The sequence below is a fragment of the Vespula vulgaris genome, chromosome 1, assembly GCF_905475345.1.
Source record: "Vespula vulgaris chromosome 1, iyVesVulg1.1, whole genome shotgun sequence".
Lineage (NCBI taxonomy): Eukaryota > Metazoa > Arthropoda > Insecta > Hymenoptera > Vespidae > Vespula > Vespula vulgaris.
In genome coordinates, this window is record NC_066586.1 from 18,612,806 (window position 1) to 18,630,811 (window position 18,006).

The 18,006-nt window shown below is 33.0% G+C and overlaps 1 protein-coding gene across 1 annotated transcript in view; it reads left to right on the plus strand.

Moving 5' to 3' along the window:
- Positions 1 to 3,447: 3,447 nt before the first annotated feature.
- The window catches only part of LOC127070439 (disks large 1 tumor suppressor protein), a 461,967-nt gene continuing 447,408 nt past the window's right edge, over positions 3,448 to 18,006 (plus strand). The window contains exons 1-2 of the mRNA XM_051008545.1: positions 3,448 to 3,532; positions 15,748 to 15,879. Coding sequence (XP_050864502.1) covers positions 3,463 to 3,532; positions 15,748 to 15,879 — 202 coding nt within the window. The 5' untranslated portion in view covers positions 3,448 to 3,462. The remainder of the gene's footprint in view (positions 3,533 to 15,747; positions 15,880 to 18,006) is intronic.

Below are 18,006 nucleotides of genomic sequence, written 5' to 3' on the forward strand. Positions count from 1 at the left end.
GTTAATGTGGATGTTTCTCTCTCTTTCTCTATCTATCTCTATCTATCTCTATCTCTATCTCATGAGCCAATTTTCAATACGTCCGACAGAAAATTTATGTAGACATGGGAGACCGGGAACGTGTAATTTAAAAATGTTTTCAACGATATTTATATTAACCGAGCAAATTTAACGTATACTTGTACGATCGTTCAACGTGACACGTTAATAATTAATTCTTTTTATATTTTCTTTATTTTAATATATACATATATATATATATATATTTTTTTTTTAACTGAACTTTTAAATTCGAACGATATTATATCGAAGTATCTGATCTCTTATGGACCAATCTTCTATTTCTTTTTTTATACGTTATATCTATACGCACATAAATCAGATATATTTTCAAATTAGATTAAAAATACTTAAAAATGAATATTAAAAAAAAAAAAAACAAAAAAGAAAAGAAATACTAAGAAAAAGAACATTTATGAGGATAAAGAGAAAGAAGAAGAAGAAGAAAAGAAAACATTTTTTTAATCCATAAATTGATCAACATAACTTTAATATTTAATATCGTATAAATAGGTAACGATAGAGCAATAGACAGAATGGTGCCGATGTATTTTACGTACGTACAAATTGTAATAATAATTTTAATGAGAACGAACACTTCCTCCTATGTAATTACGTATGATTTTCTTCGAATCGTGAATGAACGGGATCCCTTATGATCGTACGCATTTCGCTTCATTCGTAACGACGACGAAAACGACGACTTCGACGACAATCATTAACGACGTTCATTATATTATATATATATTATATATATATATATGTATTTGTGTGTATGTATGTGTGAATGTAAATATACATATACATATATATATATATATATATAATACTAGTTTCCAAAACGATGTTGATCGTTCGTTGGTTATTAATCGACTTGTTAGTCGTAATTAATGCAAACGATTAAATACCGTATCCTTCTTTTTCTATTTCTGACTCACTTACTCACTCGATCGTTCTTTCTCTTTCTCTTTCTCTTTAGTTCCATCGACTTTTGTATGTAGGATGAAAAACGAATCGTTTCGTTAGCCCGTAAATTCGCTGATCGAAGCTCGATCGAGATAACGCGAGTCTCGTTCGTTCGCTCGTTCGTTCGTTCGTTCGTTCGTTCGTTCGTTCGTTCGTTCGTTCGTTCGTTCGTTCGTTCGTTCGTTCGTTCGTTCGTTCGTTCGTTCGTTCGAAAATTCGAAAATTCGAGTTACGGAGAGGGAACGCTGACGTTTTAAAAAGCTACCACACGTCCCTTGAAAATCCATTGATAAGCGCGTGCAAATCGATCGCGTGCCAAGTGCAGCTTCGACGGCCACGTGTACTACTACTACTACTACTACTACTACTACTACTACTATTACTACTACACTACTATACTATTACTACTCTCTCTCTCTCTGTCTCTTTCTATTTCTATCTGTTACTCTCTTATTCTCTCTTTCTCTCTTATTCTCTACATCTGGTACTATGCTAGGGTTTTTCTGTTGGCCCTGTATTCGTTTCTCACACGAACGTGTTACGTTCATTTCCGAAATAAAAAATTCTTTTTTATTTTTTAAGATTCTTTTTTAAAAATTCTTTCAGTTACGAGTTCTTCGCGTAGAGCCCAGATATCGATGTTAATTATATTACAAATTTTCTTCGTTTTCTTTTCCTTTTTTCTTTAACCAACGAAATAGAACGAAATAATGAGAAATATTTTAATAAGTCTTGATAAAATTGACTTTGTAGATAAGTAGATATAATATGTATATATATTTATATATGTGTATATATACACACACACATATATATATATGTATGTATATATTACATATTCAATAAGCATCGACAAGAGGAATATCGTGCGATTTTAATAAAACGAAGGAAGACTTTGTGATGGTGGTTGTGTTGGTGATCATCGTCCTCGGAGAGACAAACAATATTTCACTTTCTTATTTCTTACGTAATAATCAAATCGAGTGGATAAAGCGATCGATCAAATTTCAACGTTATCTCTGTGATCGAACTATTTATTTCTGTCAAAGATCAGATCTTTCTGGACTATAAAAGGAAGAGAGAGATAGAAAGCTATATATATATATATAAATACAGAGAGAGAGAGAGAGAGAGAGAGAGAGAGAGAGGGAGACAGAAAGTTCACGAAATACCGGAATTCAAGCAAAGGACTTTCAATCGTTTCGGAGGAATATCTCAGAGACGAAATCTCGTTACCGAAAACTACGAAAGGCCGAAAGCGTGAGAATATATATATATATATATATATATATATATATATATATATAAAGGGAGAGAGAGAGAGAGGTGACAGTGGCGGTCTATATCGAGGTAGAAGTTTCGAAGAAGGATTCGAAGGATATCCGGACGATATCGAATCGATAACCGTTTCTAGAGATTCCTTCCTTAGAAGAGGAGGTACGACTTTGAAGGCAATTTCTCTTTTGGCCATCGACATCGTCGTCGTCGTCGCCGTCGTTGTCATCGTCGTCGTCGTCGTCGTCGTCGAACGTTGATCTTCCATAACAAAAGAAAGCATAGAGAAGATATGTATGTAGCTGGTGTCGGTGATAGTGGTGTTACTAGTGGATTTACTGGTGGTGATGATACCGTTGGTGTTGGTAGTATCACTGCAACCGAATGCTGGATCAAACAGAGATTCTCTATTTGTGTATATTTATCTTTTGTGTGTGGAGTTTGAATTACATAGATCTCTCGAGGGATCGAGAGAACCGATCTGTCGAATTTCGTTGGTCTAGAAGGAATATTCGAGTCAGCCAAGCAAGGAACCAACCAACCAAGCAACCAACCAAGCAAGCAACCAACCAGCTAGCCAGCCAGCCAGTCAAGCAGCCAGCGAGCTAGCCAATCCGTTTCGAATCGAACGGAAATACTCGACGAAATGCGTTCGTGTCTCTAAGGAAGTAGAATTTCCGTTAGGGGCAAAGGACGAAGCAACGAGTGTTCTTTATCCTTTGTCCTCCCTTTCATCGTCGTCGTCCTTCGTCGTCGTCGTCGTCGTCGTCGTTGTAAATAAGATTCGTCTGTGAAAACACGTGCCCAACCTCGAAACGTCCGCGTCCTTTTATGTGTGTATGTACGTGCGTTACATACCCTTGGATCGTCTATACGTTTGTTGATTGTGTGTGTATATATATATATATATATATATTTACACATACACGTATACTTTATCCTGTTATTTATATGAGTGAACACTATCCAACGAGACAGTAATAACGAAGGAAAGAACGAGCTTAGAGCGTGTACCAAAGTGCTGGAGAACATATATATATACATACATACATATATATATATATATATATATATATATATATATATATAAAAGAGAGACGGAATCTAGTGAGCAAAAACGTTGGACTAGTATTCCTGGATATATACTGTTAATTATCAGACATGTACGCGCATGTGCACGGTGACAACGGCATGTGCTGTTACGTGCCGCCAGTTCTTCTCGAGCGTTACCGTAAGTTCCATTCTTTTATATCTTTAATAAGATATATCTAAATCCGACCCTTTTTTTCCCTACCACTTTCTCCCTTTTCTCTCTTTTTTTCTCTTAACAAATTTCAAATGACACACGATGTACGAATACGAAACGAATATTTTTTCATTTTTCGAACGAATTATCCTGTCGTTAAATTAATGACACGCCAATTACGAGAATACTACGTAATCATCGAACAATAATATATCATAAATATATGCGATGTAAATACTCGTAATAGGGAATATGTAGGCTGAATATCGAAAAGTTCGTCGTTATCAATTTATTCGATATTAATCGTTTAATAATCCATTTTTCGGATTGATTCGAAAGATTCGCAGGCGTTAAGCTTTATTTCGCTGTTCATAGGATAGAAAAGGAAGAGAGAAATGAAATGAGAGGATGATCGAGTAGTAGGAATAGGATGAGTAGGAGAATGAATCGAGGGGAGAGGAGGGTGGAGAGGGTGGAGAGGGTGGGAGAAGGGGTGGTACAAACGACGAAGGTAGGTTTTTGGTAGGGACAGAGATAAATATAGAGGAAATAGACTGGGAGGAATTTCAAACGTTGATTAGCGAACCGATCAGAGAACGTAACTGTGAATGGAACGAAAATTGGTTAGTTAGGATGACGGTTTTGCACGTCGTATCGTAAGCGATGGTGATTGGGACGCGCTCGTTAAAGCTTGTTCTTAGGGTACCCTCTGATCGGGTAAGAGAACAAGAGACCAACCCTACTACTACTGGTTGCCGTACTAACGCCTCGGGATTATCGTGGTTTCGCGTTACGGTCCAGCAGTACTACCACCTACCAACCTACCTATCTACCTACCTACCTACCTACCTACCTACCTACCTACCTACGTATCTAGCTATATACATACGAAAAGCTTGGAACGTATTATACCGGTGTCCCTGCACTGCTGGGTCATTCTAACTGTCCTGAACAGAAAAGAGATTAATTAGTTACCGTTAACACGACTCGCAAATCTACGGAGAATCTTATTCTCTCTCTTTCTCTCTCTCTCCTTTTGTTTTTCTGTTCGTTTTTTCTCTCTTTTTCTCTTTCGTTGGCCCGGACGATTTTATTTCGTTTATTTCTTTATTTTTTTTCTTCTTTCGGTAGACTTTTTTCATTTCTTATTTCATTTTGTTTTTTTTTGTTTTGTTTTGTTGTTATTTATTTCGTTTGGTTTTCTTTTTCTTTCTTTGAAAATCCAGAAAATTCGTGTAAATCTATTTAACGATTAATGTTTATTTCTTTTCTTCTTATATTTAATTTTATTTATTATTTGTGTGCCTCTGTGTGTGTGTGTGTTAGTAAAGAAGAAAAATGAATGAACATCCTCTTTAGGATGTTATAACATTTTGAAAATCGAAAAGACGAAAGACTTGATTTTCTTTTTATTGTTTTTTAAGGATTGCAATTGATCGGTATCGCGAAGAATAAAAAAGTAAAGAATGCTTTTTACAACTCTTTTTTTATTTGGGCTCCTAGTAACGAAAATTTAAATGGGACATTTTGAAAATTTATTTTATATATATATATATGTTTTCAACAAAAAAACATATATATATATATAAAATAAATTTTCAAAATGTCCCATTCTTTTGAGCGTTGAAAATTTCATAGAAATTGATTAGCTTCGTTGCTACGTTGCTATAAACATTTAGAATTGATGAAAAACATATTGTTTTTACTACGTGTGGCCTAAAATCTGCAGACTTTTTTGTTTTTTTATTTTTTTCCGTGGCCTGTCGCTTATTTCCATTTCAATTGATTTCGATAAAACTTTCATATATACGTATATAAAATATAAATCTTCAAAATGCGTCGTTTAAGTTTTCGCTAGGGATTGAACAAAAAAAAATTATACTCTTCTTTCTTCCCAAACAATCAGCAATTTTGTTTTCCCAGAAATTCTCTTTCTTCTTATTCGTCATTTGATAGATCGATTCCGATTTCCGACTTCTAAAAAAAAAAAAAAGAAAAAAAAAGAAAAAGAAAAGGAAGATGAAAAAAAAATCAGGTCGTTTGATCGAATCTTAAAAAAGAAAAAAGAACGCTCAATTTTGTTCTTCGCCGTAATTATATAAAATATAATACTTGCATGTAATATACATGGTGATTCATAAATCGTTAGTTTAAACGAACGTTTCTCAAACTAGTATTATATCGAGGACCCTATTAAATTTTTAACCGACCAGTGAAATAATTACCCGCTGTCATTATCCGTATCCAAGCGTGGTACGTCATTAATATTTAAAAAGATTTTTGAGAGAAATGTACTATCCAAAATGTTTATGCGATTATCGCGCGAGAATATTATTCGCAGTAACAGTCATAACTTTGTAATAATATTGAAAGGATCTATCGGATTCTTTAAAATTGTACATTATAAACATTTTCTACCATTAAGTTGCAATTATATCATTACGTGCAAATTTTATTGATTGGGCATGGAAATGATTGAGAAATCGTCGTTGATTGGTTCGGATAAAAACTTTTCCTTTTTTTCTTTATTTTTCTTTTTTTTTTTTTTTTTATATCTCTCCTCTCTCTTGAGTAAAAAATTTTTGATCGTGCAAACGAAGAAGACATTTCTCGTTTACCAATAAGATCGAAAGGTAATCGATAAAAATTCGCCGTTGAAACGTGTCGAAAAGTACCGAAAGACTGTAAGTTAAAATTAGTGGAATAATTCGCTCGAGTTCTCAGGAGATTAAAGTACTTCGGGTCGGTTGGAAGAAGAACGATTGGTGGAAGATCATTGCCAGAAAATGGTTTCTAAAGGGGGAGAAGGAGAGAAGAAGAGGAAGATAAAGAGGGAGAGAGAGAATGAGAGAGAGAGAGAGAGAGAGAGAGAGAGAGAGAGAGACGAAGGAAAGAGAAAGAGAGCCGTTAGTGGAATTACTTGGCAGTAGAAGAGTGCCACGTCCGGGAACAACAGAACGGTCTTTTTCTACTTGGCAAGCACTTGTCCTCTTCCTCCCGTGAAATAAAACGTCTAACATAAGAGCATATCACGCTAACAGACCGTATAACGACGCGACGAGAATGTTAAAGATTTTTCAAAAAGCTTAAAGTCGGATTTACCTATAGTTCGTTATAATAATCTCTTTCTTTCTTTCTTTCTTTTATTTTTTATTTAATTATTCTTATTGTCATTGTTTATTAAGGGTTTAACTTAGGTACACATTTTCATCCTTGAAATTGAAGATATATATATATATATATATATATATATATATATATATATATACATACTCATATATGTATGTATGTATGTATGTATGTATGTGTGTGTGTGTATACTAGAAATGTATTTTGAGAAAATGATAAAATTTCACAGCACTTATACGGATTAAACAAAAAAAAAAAAAAAGAAACAAATAATTTTTTTTGTTTATAATCCGATGATGTGCAACTAAATTACAAGTTACGGTATACGCGTTGTAGAATATGTTGAATTGAATATTTCTAAGGTTGTCACGAATGATGTTTTTATGACGTACTCACGTTTGAAAATCACTATGATGAGATGATCTATTCGGGTTGTTAATCAAAGAAAATTACTTAGATGATGAAAGGAGGTGGAGCAAAAACTTGTTATCGTTAACAATGAATTTTCAAACCGCCCTAGGCTGTTCAAGTAAAGATTCAATAACTATATGAGAGAGAAATAGAGAGAGGGAGAGAGAGAGAGAGAGAGAGAGAGAGAAGAAAAATTCAAATGATTATCGAACCACAAAGAGATACACGTTTACGTCAATTGCGTTTGAATTCATTTAATCGATGAATTATTATTTACCATTAGATGATCCAATAAAAATTTGTTTAATTATTGCCGTTGTCTAACGCACTCCAAGTTGTATTTCCATTTGCAATAACAGTAATTATTAATTAACGTTTTTACGGGGTATTGTTATATAAATATTTGCCCAGAAGGAAACGATCCGTCTATTGAAAATATTTTTTGTTAATGATTAATAAAACGATTAATATATACGGTTAATAAATTCTTTTGACGTGTTTAACACAGAATAATTATATATTGATAATTACATTAATATACATAGATGCGTACACGTAAATATGTCATTATTAATTTTATTACTAATATTCTATATATATATATAAAATTCTTTTATACAAAATTTATAAAATTTATATATATATATATATATAAAATTCAATATTTGAAATCTAGGATAATAACGCGATTAATATTATTATTATTAATCATATATTGAGTATTATATAATATATCTATACATACATACATATATACATACATATATATACGTATGTATAAATATAACAAATAAATATATGTACTATTACCACACTACACTACTATTATTACTATTATATTATATTTCTGAATACTTGAAATCGAGAACAATAACGTAATTTTCGAGAAGTCGTTTGTGAAAAATCAGAAATTTTCGCATGTGTGTCCCAAGAACAAAACGAGGATCACGTTCATTAAATTATAACTGCTCCGGTAGTGTCTTTGTTACCGCTCTCTCTTTCTCTCTCTCTCTCTCTCTCTCTCTTTCTCTCTTTCACTTTATCTATGATACGCGTCGTTGAGAGTAGAAAAATGGGCTAAATTGGAGAGAATGTTGCACATGCAAACTATATCTGTGGATGGTACGTCTAGTGGATGGATGCAATACTACTCTACTCTGGGAAAGTGAACCTTCGTGTAGAATAAATGGATAAGGAACGGATGTAGGACACATGAGTGTGATAGTGAGAAAACGAGATAGAGATAGAGATAGAGTTAGAGATAGATAGATAGAAAAAGAGGAGAGAAGAGATAGAAGAGAAAAGAGAGAAAGAGAAAGAGTAGCAGAGAAATAGATAGATGGATAGATAAATAGACGAAACGAGATAGAAAGAGAAGAAGAAGAAGAAGAAGACGGTGAGGAGTATCTATTGGAAAATCATATTTTAATTTCAACTTCTTCGACGAGGCCATTTCCATCGTTTCAAAGTCAATTTCCACGATCATTCTCTCCTTTTCCTCTCTCTCTCTCTCTCTCTCTCTCTGTCTTTATCGTCATGTTAATTAGAGAGTAACACACTCTATTTTTCCCTCTCTAACTTCTCTTTGAATCGATCAAAGCGCTTGAATTATTATAGAATAACGATCGAGATGGCGCCAAGAAGAAGAAGAAAGAAAACGAAAAAAGAAGAGAGAGAAAAAGAGAGAAAGAGATAGAGAGAAGGATGGTAAGAAAAGAAAAAGAAAGAAAAAATATATGAAGAGAAAAAAGAAATGAGAAAAGAAAAAGAGAACGGCACGTTGGATCGGGTGAAAATTAATGTAACTTTGAAGAGGCTTAAACGTAGTTTAAGTTCAGTTACGCGTGACTTCGTTGAAAGCGATCATAATTTTCGAAGCTCAGTCTGGTTATCATCCTCTCTCTCTCTCTATCTCTCTCTCTTTCTCTCTTTCTACTTCCTCTTCTACTCCTCCCCCATCCCCACCCCACGTTAGTAGTTCCTTTAAAGCGGTAGAATATGACGATAAAGAGAACGTTACACACCCCTTCTCCCTCCGTTATTTTCGTCGTTCATTAGCGCGCGTGCTGGTGACACAGTTCCTATGCAATAATTAAAGGGTGTCTCCCTGGTGTGTTCGTCTAATTAAAGCGAGCTAATTACCAGCTGAATTATGGGACTTGCATAACACCACGGCCTTAACACCTGACAAAAAAAAGCACGCCTTTCTTTCGCGTTTTCTCTTTATGGTTTTTACACTTTTATCTTTTCCTTCGTTGTTATCATTTTCGTTGTTTTTCTTTTGTTGTGTTGTTGTTATTATTGTTATTATTATTATTATTATTATTATTACTACTACAAGAAATATTTTAACCTTATCGTCGTGTAAAAAAAGCTGAGAGCGTGGGGATGTAAAGAGGGGATATAAATTAGAGACGGTATGCGTTCGTTTTTTTTTTCTTCTTTTTTCTTCATTCTCTTTTTAAATATTCCTTTTTTCTCTTTTTCTGTTTATATATATATATATATATATATATATATATATTCTTTTTTTGTTTTATACTCTATTTTTCTCGATCAACGAGAGCGTTTATATTTTGAGATTAGACGAGACGACAGAAGGGATAAAAATGTTGGCCACTATGGGACGGTGCCGATTATGTTGTCGATAATATTTTTGAAACAAATTATCCGTCCGATAAGCAACGAGCCTCGTATTAACGTGTATTCCTATATATATATATATATACGTGTATGTATATATCTACATATACATACATACATACATACGTACATACATACATACATACATATATATATATATGTATGTATGTATGTATGTATGTATGTATGTAAACCAAGCAAAATATCTTTACGAATTAGGGATTTGCGATAAACATGGCAACCGTCAATGTTGATAGACGACATCTTTTTTTTTTCTTTTTTTTTTCTTTCGTTTGTTTTTCTCCTTTTTCTTTTCTCCCTTTTTTATTAATGGAATTGATTTTTCTAGTAATCATTATCGTATTCATTCTCTCTCTCTCTCTCTCTCTCTTTTTCTCTTTCGTTCTATCTTTCTTTTTTTTATTCACACCTACACGTGAAAAAAAGTCGAAACGATAATAATAATCAGAATATATACGTGATAAGTTCAACACAAAACGGATTATTATTCCACAGTGATTAATCCTTTACTTTATCGTTTCTACTAACCAACACAGAAATTCACTCTCTCTCTCTCTCTCTCTCTCTCTCTCTCTCTCTCTCTCTCTCTCTCTCTCTCTCTTTTTTAGTTCTCCAAAGAGATTAAACATTCGAAACTTGAAATAATTCGCTGACGTGTCATTCCATCAGTATGCAGTTAGTATACTTACTTACTTATTCGTAAAAGTGATATGACGGATACGTAATAACATACGAATTTCATTTGGATATAACTATCTACTTACATACACACACACAGACACGTACGTACATACATACATACATATATACGTACATACATACGAACTAGATCGTAGAAACAAATACGAGTATAACAAGGGACGAAACATATAAGTCCTTGAGAATGATTATACGAAATAATAGAGAATGTCATAGTTGATTGTTATTACAGTTGTTGTTGTAGTCATTCTCGTCCTTCTTTCTCCTCGTCGTTAAAAGGACGAAAAAGGACTTTACTCTTGTAACGTGCTCGAGTAGAAAAGTGGCAAATGGAAAGACGTCAAAGTGGCTTTGACGTTCGTAAACATCGCGAGAGAAGCATTTCCCTTCTTCGCTCAGCTTTATCACCCCACCTTAACCCCCAACCCACCCTTCTTCCAGGGTTGTATCCGTTGCATTTTCTGACACGCTATAGAGAACATTCTCGTTACATTTGAGATAGAGCTAAGAAAAGAAAAAGATACTAGGAAGATAGTTTCTTTTTTGTGTGTTTTTCTTTTTTTTTTTTGTTTGTTTGTTTCTTTCTTCTCATCCTTTTCTCTTCTTCATTGGAAACGTGTACGTGTCTCTACGAAATGTTTCGTTGAATCCTTCGTCGACGAAGTCGGGTTCATATCCGGGTTTAAGATGTAACGTTCGTTTACATCGTTCCCACGCTCCGTTAGATTCGGGAACAAAGCTCTTTCCAGCTTTTCTAGTTGAAATTAGTGAAGGGTTATTTAACTTAGCGTTTTCTCGACTATGCGATAGGTCGATAAACGTGTTATGAAATATTGTTTTTATTTATATTTTTTTATTATATATATATATATTTTATTATTATTAATATTATTTATTGTTTTCACGGAGCGGGGTGAAAGGTTTATTTTTTTTTGTTTGTATAATTAAAATTTGACCCGCTCAATTTATTTATTATTTATATCTAATCTATTTGATAAAACGATATAAAGTTTTGCTTGATTTAATGGGTTAGAAAAATATTTCAAGAGTATATATGTATATATGTGTATATATACATAGAGAGAGAGAGAGAGAGAGAGAGAAAATAAAATTAAGTGCCTTTTATTGGATGAGAAAAGGTATATTTTTATTATTCAAAAAAAAATATATATATATATTTTACCGTGGGCAGAGATAAAAGAGGATATACGTGATGCAAAGCTTTTTTCTCCTGCATTTTTAATCAAGTGCTTTTATAAAATAAAAAGTAAAAAGAAAATAAGACAAGAAAAAATAAGAAAAAGAAAAGAAGAAAAATACTACGTAGGAAATATTTCTCTCGCTCAAGAAGCATAGTTTTCCGAACTATGCTTTCGCGATAAATCAATAATATCGCGCGTTAAATAATGCTTCAATAATTTTAACTAGAAAATCTAGAAAGAGAGAGCTTTGTTCCCGAATCTAATGGAACGTGGAACGATGTAAACGAATATTGTTACATCCTAAACTCGAATATAAACCCGACTGTATCGTGTAAAATTATGATAAATTAATATCGTTTCTCATTAATATTATTTTACGACGGGAGAGGAAAGTGGTTTAATTGTTCTGCATAATTACAATTTGAGAACGGACGTTTATTTCTTTCTTTCCTTAATTCTTGTATTTATTTACCTGTTTAATTTATTTATTATTAATATCTATTTAATCTACAAAACGACATGAAAATTGCAGAATCTTTGTGAAGTGTTACGTCTTTGGAAAAAAATTCGGGAGATGTTGATTTAATGGGTCAGAAAAATATTACGAGAAAAAAAAAATATATATATATATAGAAAAAAAATTAGATACCTTTTATTGGATGAAGAAAGGTATATTTTTATTATTCAAAGAAAAAAAATATATATATATATATGTAATATTTTATCGTGGGCAGAGGTAAAAGGAGAAGAATATACATGATGCAAAGCTTTTTTAATCAAGTGCTTTGACAAAATAAAATAAAAACTTTGAAAAATAAAAAGAATAAGGAAAAAAAAACATAAGAAGAAAAATGTTAGAAGAAATATTTCTTTCTCTTGCTCGTCTACATACAATACATACATACATAGATACACACACACACACACACATTTTTTGCCATACCTTTCATCGTTGCATTTTCATTACGAGATATAATAATCGGTAATATTCATTATAAGTTTTGACGTAGGGGTTTAACCATTTGGAAGATGGGTTAGAAAGGATGTAATTATTGTTACGTATAATGGAGCTGCTTTGTCGGATCGAAAGGGAGGATAGAAAGAAGGAAAGAAAAAAAGAAAAAAACAAAGGAAAAAAAAAAAGAAAGGAAGAAAAAGCAAAGTCGCTTCTGCGTTTCACGAGTCGAGATATCGTTTATCTACCAATTCGGAGAAGAATGGGATCGTCGTTTGTTCTTTGGAATTTTCTCTATCCCATTTTATTTCCTGTCTATCCCCTCCTCCACCCTCTCAACCATGGAAAGAAAAACAATCATTGTCTTTTTTTTTTCTTTCTCTTTTTCTTCTTTTTCCTCCGTTTAACGAAGTGGATATAATTAGTATCGTAATTTTTTTCCTTTCGAAAAGGGAAAAGAAATAGAATATAGAAAAGAGGAGGAAGGAAAATTTCGAAGAGGGAAATTTTTTGTTCGGTTCATTCAAGGAAGAAGAAGAAGAAGAAGAAGAAGAGGAAAAGGAAAAGCAAAAAAAAAATAATGCGTAGGAATTTGAACGATCGATCGAACAACGCTAAAAACTATGTTGCTTCTGTTAAATATATTTTTATTATTTATCGGGCGAATAGAAAAAAATGAAAAAAAAAGAAAATGAAAAGAGAAGTAAAGAAGAAAAAAGAAAGAAATTAATGGAAGGATTATTTATTATCAAAAGAAATTTTTTTCTTTTCTTTTTTGTTTTTTGTATAAAATTATCAGAAAAATTTGTCAAGTATCAATTTCGTTAAGTTTTGTTATTTCATTGTCATAAATATATTTTTCTTATTTGTCGAAAAGGAAAAGGAATACTTATCGTCGAAAGAAATTTTTCTTTGTAAAATTATCAGGAGAATTTTTCAAGTATCAAACAATTTCGTTAAGTTTTGTTACTTGATTGCCATTTAGGGTAACAAGCATAAAATGTTATTGTCTTGTTCATAGCTTTATGACGATAGTAGACGTAGACGTAGACTTGTGGGACTATTCTGAAGCTTTTCATAGTGGAAACTCCTTTAGACTTCGATGCTGATATCCTGGCAATGGCCACCTTCATTTACCTTCTCGAGGACGAAACTATGCCAAGTATTACGGTTTGTCTTTGCTTTATGGTTCGTCCGGTTGAACGTCGTCCCACTTCATGATATACGGCTTGGCTTCTGAGTAGAAACAGCAGGATGTTGGCTGGGTTCTGGCTATGAGAGAAATCGATATTTCATTGGTTTAGGGTCGATAGCTTCATCGTGAATTTCGCGAACTGATAATACCAGCTAAAAATTTGCAAAATATTCGAAAGATCTGTTATTATTTCCAAATACGCAGATTTATATTATACTTATTTAATGATCGTAAAAAAACGAAATATGGAATGTTTGAAATTGATATTAAAAAAAAGAAATTGACCATAGCAAGTATAATTGTTGCGCTTGTTCGCCGTGTATTTTTACGCGTATTCGAGAGCAAAAAGATGAAAATAAAAAAATAAAAAAAAATCTCGCCAATCGCTCAAAAACATGTAATATAAGTTTTTTAATATCCCATACGGATTGAAAAGAAGTTGGACGATTCGATATTTATATGGACTTTTGGAATATCATTATGATCGATTGTGAATCAATTTTTTATTTTTTTCTTTCCCTCAATATTCCTTCATTTTCTTTTTTTCCGTACATAGTTATATGTCATTTGTGAAATACAAAAGCATGATTTTCGTTAGACTTTTTGACGTTAACAAACGTTTTTCTTTTCTTTTCTATTCTTTTCTTTTCTTCTTTCTTCTTCTCGTTTCTTTTTTCTCACGGTTTTATACGCGATCTTCGGGACGACAATAAAAATCACGAAGAGGACGGTTCTTATCTCTTTTTTTACGGCTTCTGCAATCCCACAATTCCTTCTTTTGTCCTCCATCATTCCTTCCTCCATGTTTGCTTTAGTAAAGGAAATACCACCGCATCATCGGTACGCGAGAGTCGAGAAATACGAGACGACGCATTGCTTTTCCGTGTAAGGGAAGCCGCGATTTATTAAAAAACTATTTGACAAAAAGAAAAGTCACGACACATGATCTCGGAACGATTGTTAAGGTGAAAGAAGAAGGACGAAGGAGGTTAGGGGTGTACGATAGGGGGGAGGTACCACGTTCTTACGTCGACTTCTCTTCAGAATTTCATTTAATTAAATCGTTTGCCGGTTCAATTAATGCACTTCGACGATCTTTTTCTCTTGTAAAAAAGAAAAAAAAAAATATTAAATTAACCTTTTGTACTTTTTATACTTCACCCTCCCTCCTCGTCCCTGTAAATTTCAATTTTCCCTTAATAAGATAAAATAAAGTGAAATAAAATGGAATAAAATGAAATAAGATGAAAGGAGAATTGAAAAAAAGAAAACGAGAATGGAAAGAAACAAAAAAAACAGAGTAAAGTTAAAAGGAGGTTATCGAATTTTCTGTCTCTCTTTCTATTCTTTAAGAAGGGACAGAATTTCTTTGAAGATTTAAGACTGGACTAAGAAGAAAGATCTTTGGGTTGAAGAACGAGTTACGTTCATCCCGTTGTATGTAATAACGAAAAACGTCATCGGATGCGCTGATGCGGAAAAGAAGCGTGTTATATCGCACGAGCTCGACATCGCCGTTTGGTTTTTATCTTTATTTCATATCTTTTAACAAAACCCTACGAATCGTTTCGAGCATTGTGCTGCATCGTTTTTAAGAGATACTTGCTTTTTTATTTGCGAGTGAATTTCAAATCGATTGATTGTGACTGATGTTCGTAGAGACAAGATTATATCGAGATAAAGAGATGAATAAATAAATAAAGAGAGATTCGTTTATGCTTTCAATTAATAAAGATAAAAGAGAGAAAAGAATTAATCAAAATCGAGCTTCCTTTCTTTGGTTTCTTTATGTTCGTTCGTTCGAAGGAGTATATAATAAAAGAGAGATCTAGAGATAAGTTAGATGAAAATTTAATCCGACGTTTAGGGACTCCTAAAAGCAAAAACATAATATTCTATATCATCTAAAAAGAATCTTTAAGGAAGATGGTACTTATATTTTCAGAGGCCCATAGGGCGTTGGAGCTCCTCGAGGATTATCACGCAAAGCTGACGAGGCCTCAGGATAAGGCGTTGCGATTGGCCATCGAACGAGTCATCCGAATCTTCAAAAGCAGACTCTTCCAGGCTCTCTTAGGTAAGATTCGTATTCAGACTTTCGTTTAGAGAGATAGATATTCGATTAGTACGTTTTATAATTTTCGATATCGATTTTATAGTATTACGATATATTTGCAAATTTTTACTCGTAGAGAAATTAAGAAAAAAAAAAAAAAATTTGTCAATACCAAGTCTTTGCAAATCGAATGTCGCTCCTTTGCAAAATCATTTTTTGTTAATGCTTCTTCTTCTCGGATTATCGTTTTTCGATTCTCTCGAATATAAAAATTTCAAATGACAGTTCGTCAGAATTATTTCGAACGGCGTAGAATCGAACGACGCTACGATAAATTCTACGCGAGTTTATATTTTTTCTTGTTTCAATCTCGAATCACACATTTCCTGGAAATTACTCTTTCTCGGGAATTGTAATAATTCCAAGCAAAATATAAAAACATCGATATAACCGAGTTTCTGTCCGGAGACTCGCTTCGGTTTAATCTAAAAAACAAAAACAAAAATTGAATCGCTTCGATTCAACTTTCCTGCAGAAGAGAAATACGTAACGATGAGTTTACAATTATGTATTCCATATCCAACGAATCGATAATTGCTATCGAAGCAAGTATTTACAAGTTATTACACGAGTCTTACCATTGCATAATAGACGCGATGAAATTATAAATTTCTTAACAATAAATTTACGAAGTTTACAATAATTTTATTTCCATTATATAAGCTTTCACTTACGTGAGAAAACGAATTATTAATAAACGAAACATAAATTCCCTTCGAAAAGGTGAACGGTGTTTGATTTGAAAAACTCGAATTTGTAGTCACTTTGAAGTGTTATCTTCGTCGTTTTGGTTTTCGAGTTTCATCGAAAACAAAAGGTCGAAACGAATTGATATTTTTTTTTTACTTAATACAGAAATAAAATAACAAAGAGAAAAAAAGAGAAAGCGAGAGAGAGAGAAACGTCTTCTTCGACGTTTCGTTCCATAGAAAGTAGACTATACGTTTTACATGGGTGCGAAGCGAGAGTTTGCGATGGTGTTGGTACACGCAACATCTTAATACCTGTTTCCAAACTGCAAACATAAAGGCGGATATTAAAAAATCTCGAGTTCTCTTTAGCTCTGCTTTCCCTACCATCATGGTAGCCCTTTGTCCGATTCTAAGTGTACAGGTAGCCTTCTGAAAAGCACTAGTAGTCACGACTACGTCACGACTCATTTACATTCACGGTTTCCCTCTCGTTAGTTCTTCCTATCTTCGCTCGGCAATTCTCTTGGTAAATTTACTCTCGTCCCTTTTTTTTTCTTTTTCCCTTTATTTCCTCTCTTCTTTCTCCTTTTTCTTTTCTTTTTTCTTTATATCCGTACCGAAGTCGCTGCTTTTGTGTAAGAACAAATTCTTCGACGTTCTTCCAACAAATTTTTAACGCATCTTCTCGTACTTTTTCATCGATTCTCGTCGGAACGACAAAACGACAAAGATTTATTGTAAAAATAAAAATACAAAAAAAAAAGATTGATTATTATTTTTTATCGAAAAAAGAAGAACAGGAAAACAAATTATAACTGAAACGTTTCAACGATAGCGATAATGCTCGTGTATATATATATATATATCTTTTTTTTTTTTACTTATTTATTTATTACATTGCAAAATATATAATTAACATTCAATCGTTAATATCGTATCGATCGTAATAAAATCACTTCCTTCGTAGATTTATTTCTGTGAAATATCGATAATACTAGGTACGCGCGAGTTTTATCTTCGAAATATGTCCGTAGCTCATATCTCAATTATTGGATTTGATCCCGTTGGAAATGGTGACCTACCGACGAAGAGAGAGATTTCTCTCTAACATCAAAAATCCTAGAAAGCCCTAGTGATTTTCCAAAGATTTTCTGAGATATATAACCAGGCAGGTATTCCTTTACTCTGTAATCTTATCTTATTTATCGGAATTGGCACGGTGCCTCACTCTGAGTATCTACCGTCTTTGTTACTACGAATAAAGCGGCAATGTCCGTTGAAATCCGTTGCTTTGGTGAGTATCCTCGAATTTCTTTCTTTCTTTCTTTCTTTCTTTCTTTCTTTCAATCTATCCTTTGCCTCTTATCCCAAGATATAAGACGAAAAAGATCTTCTT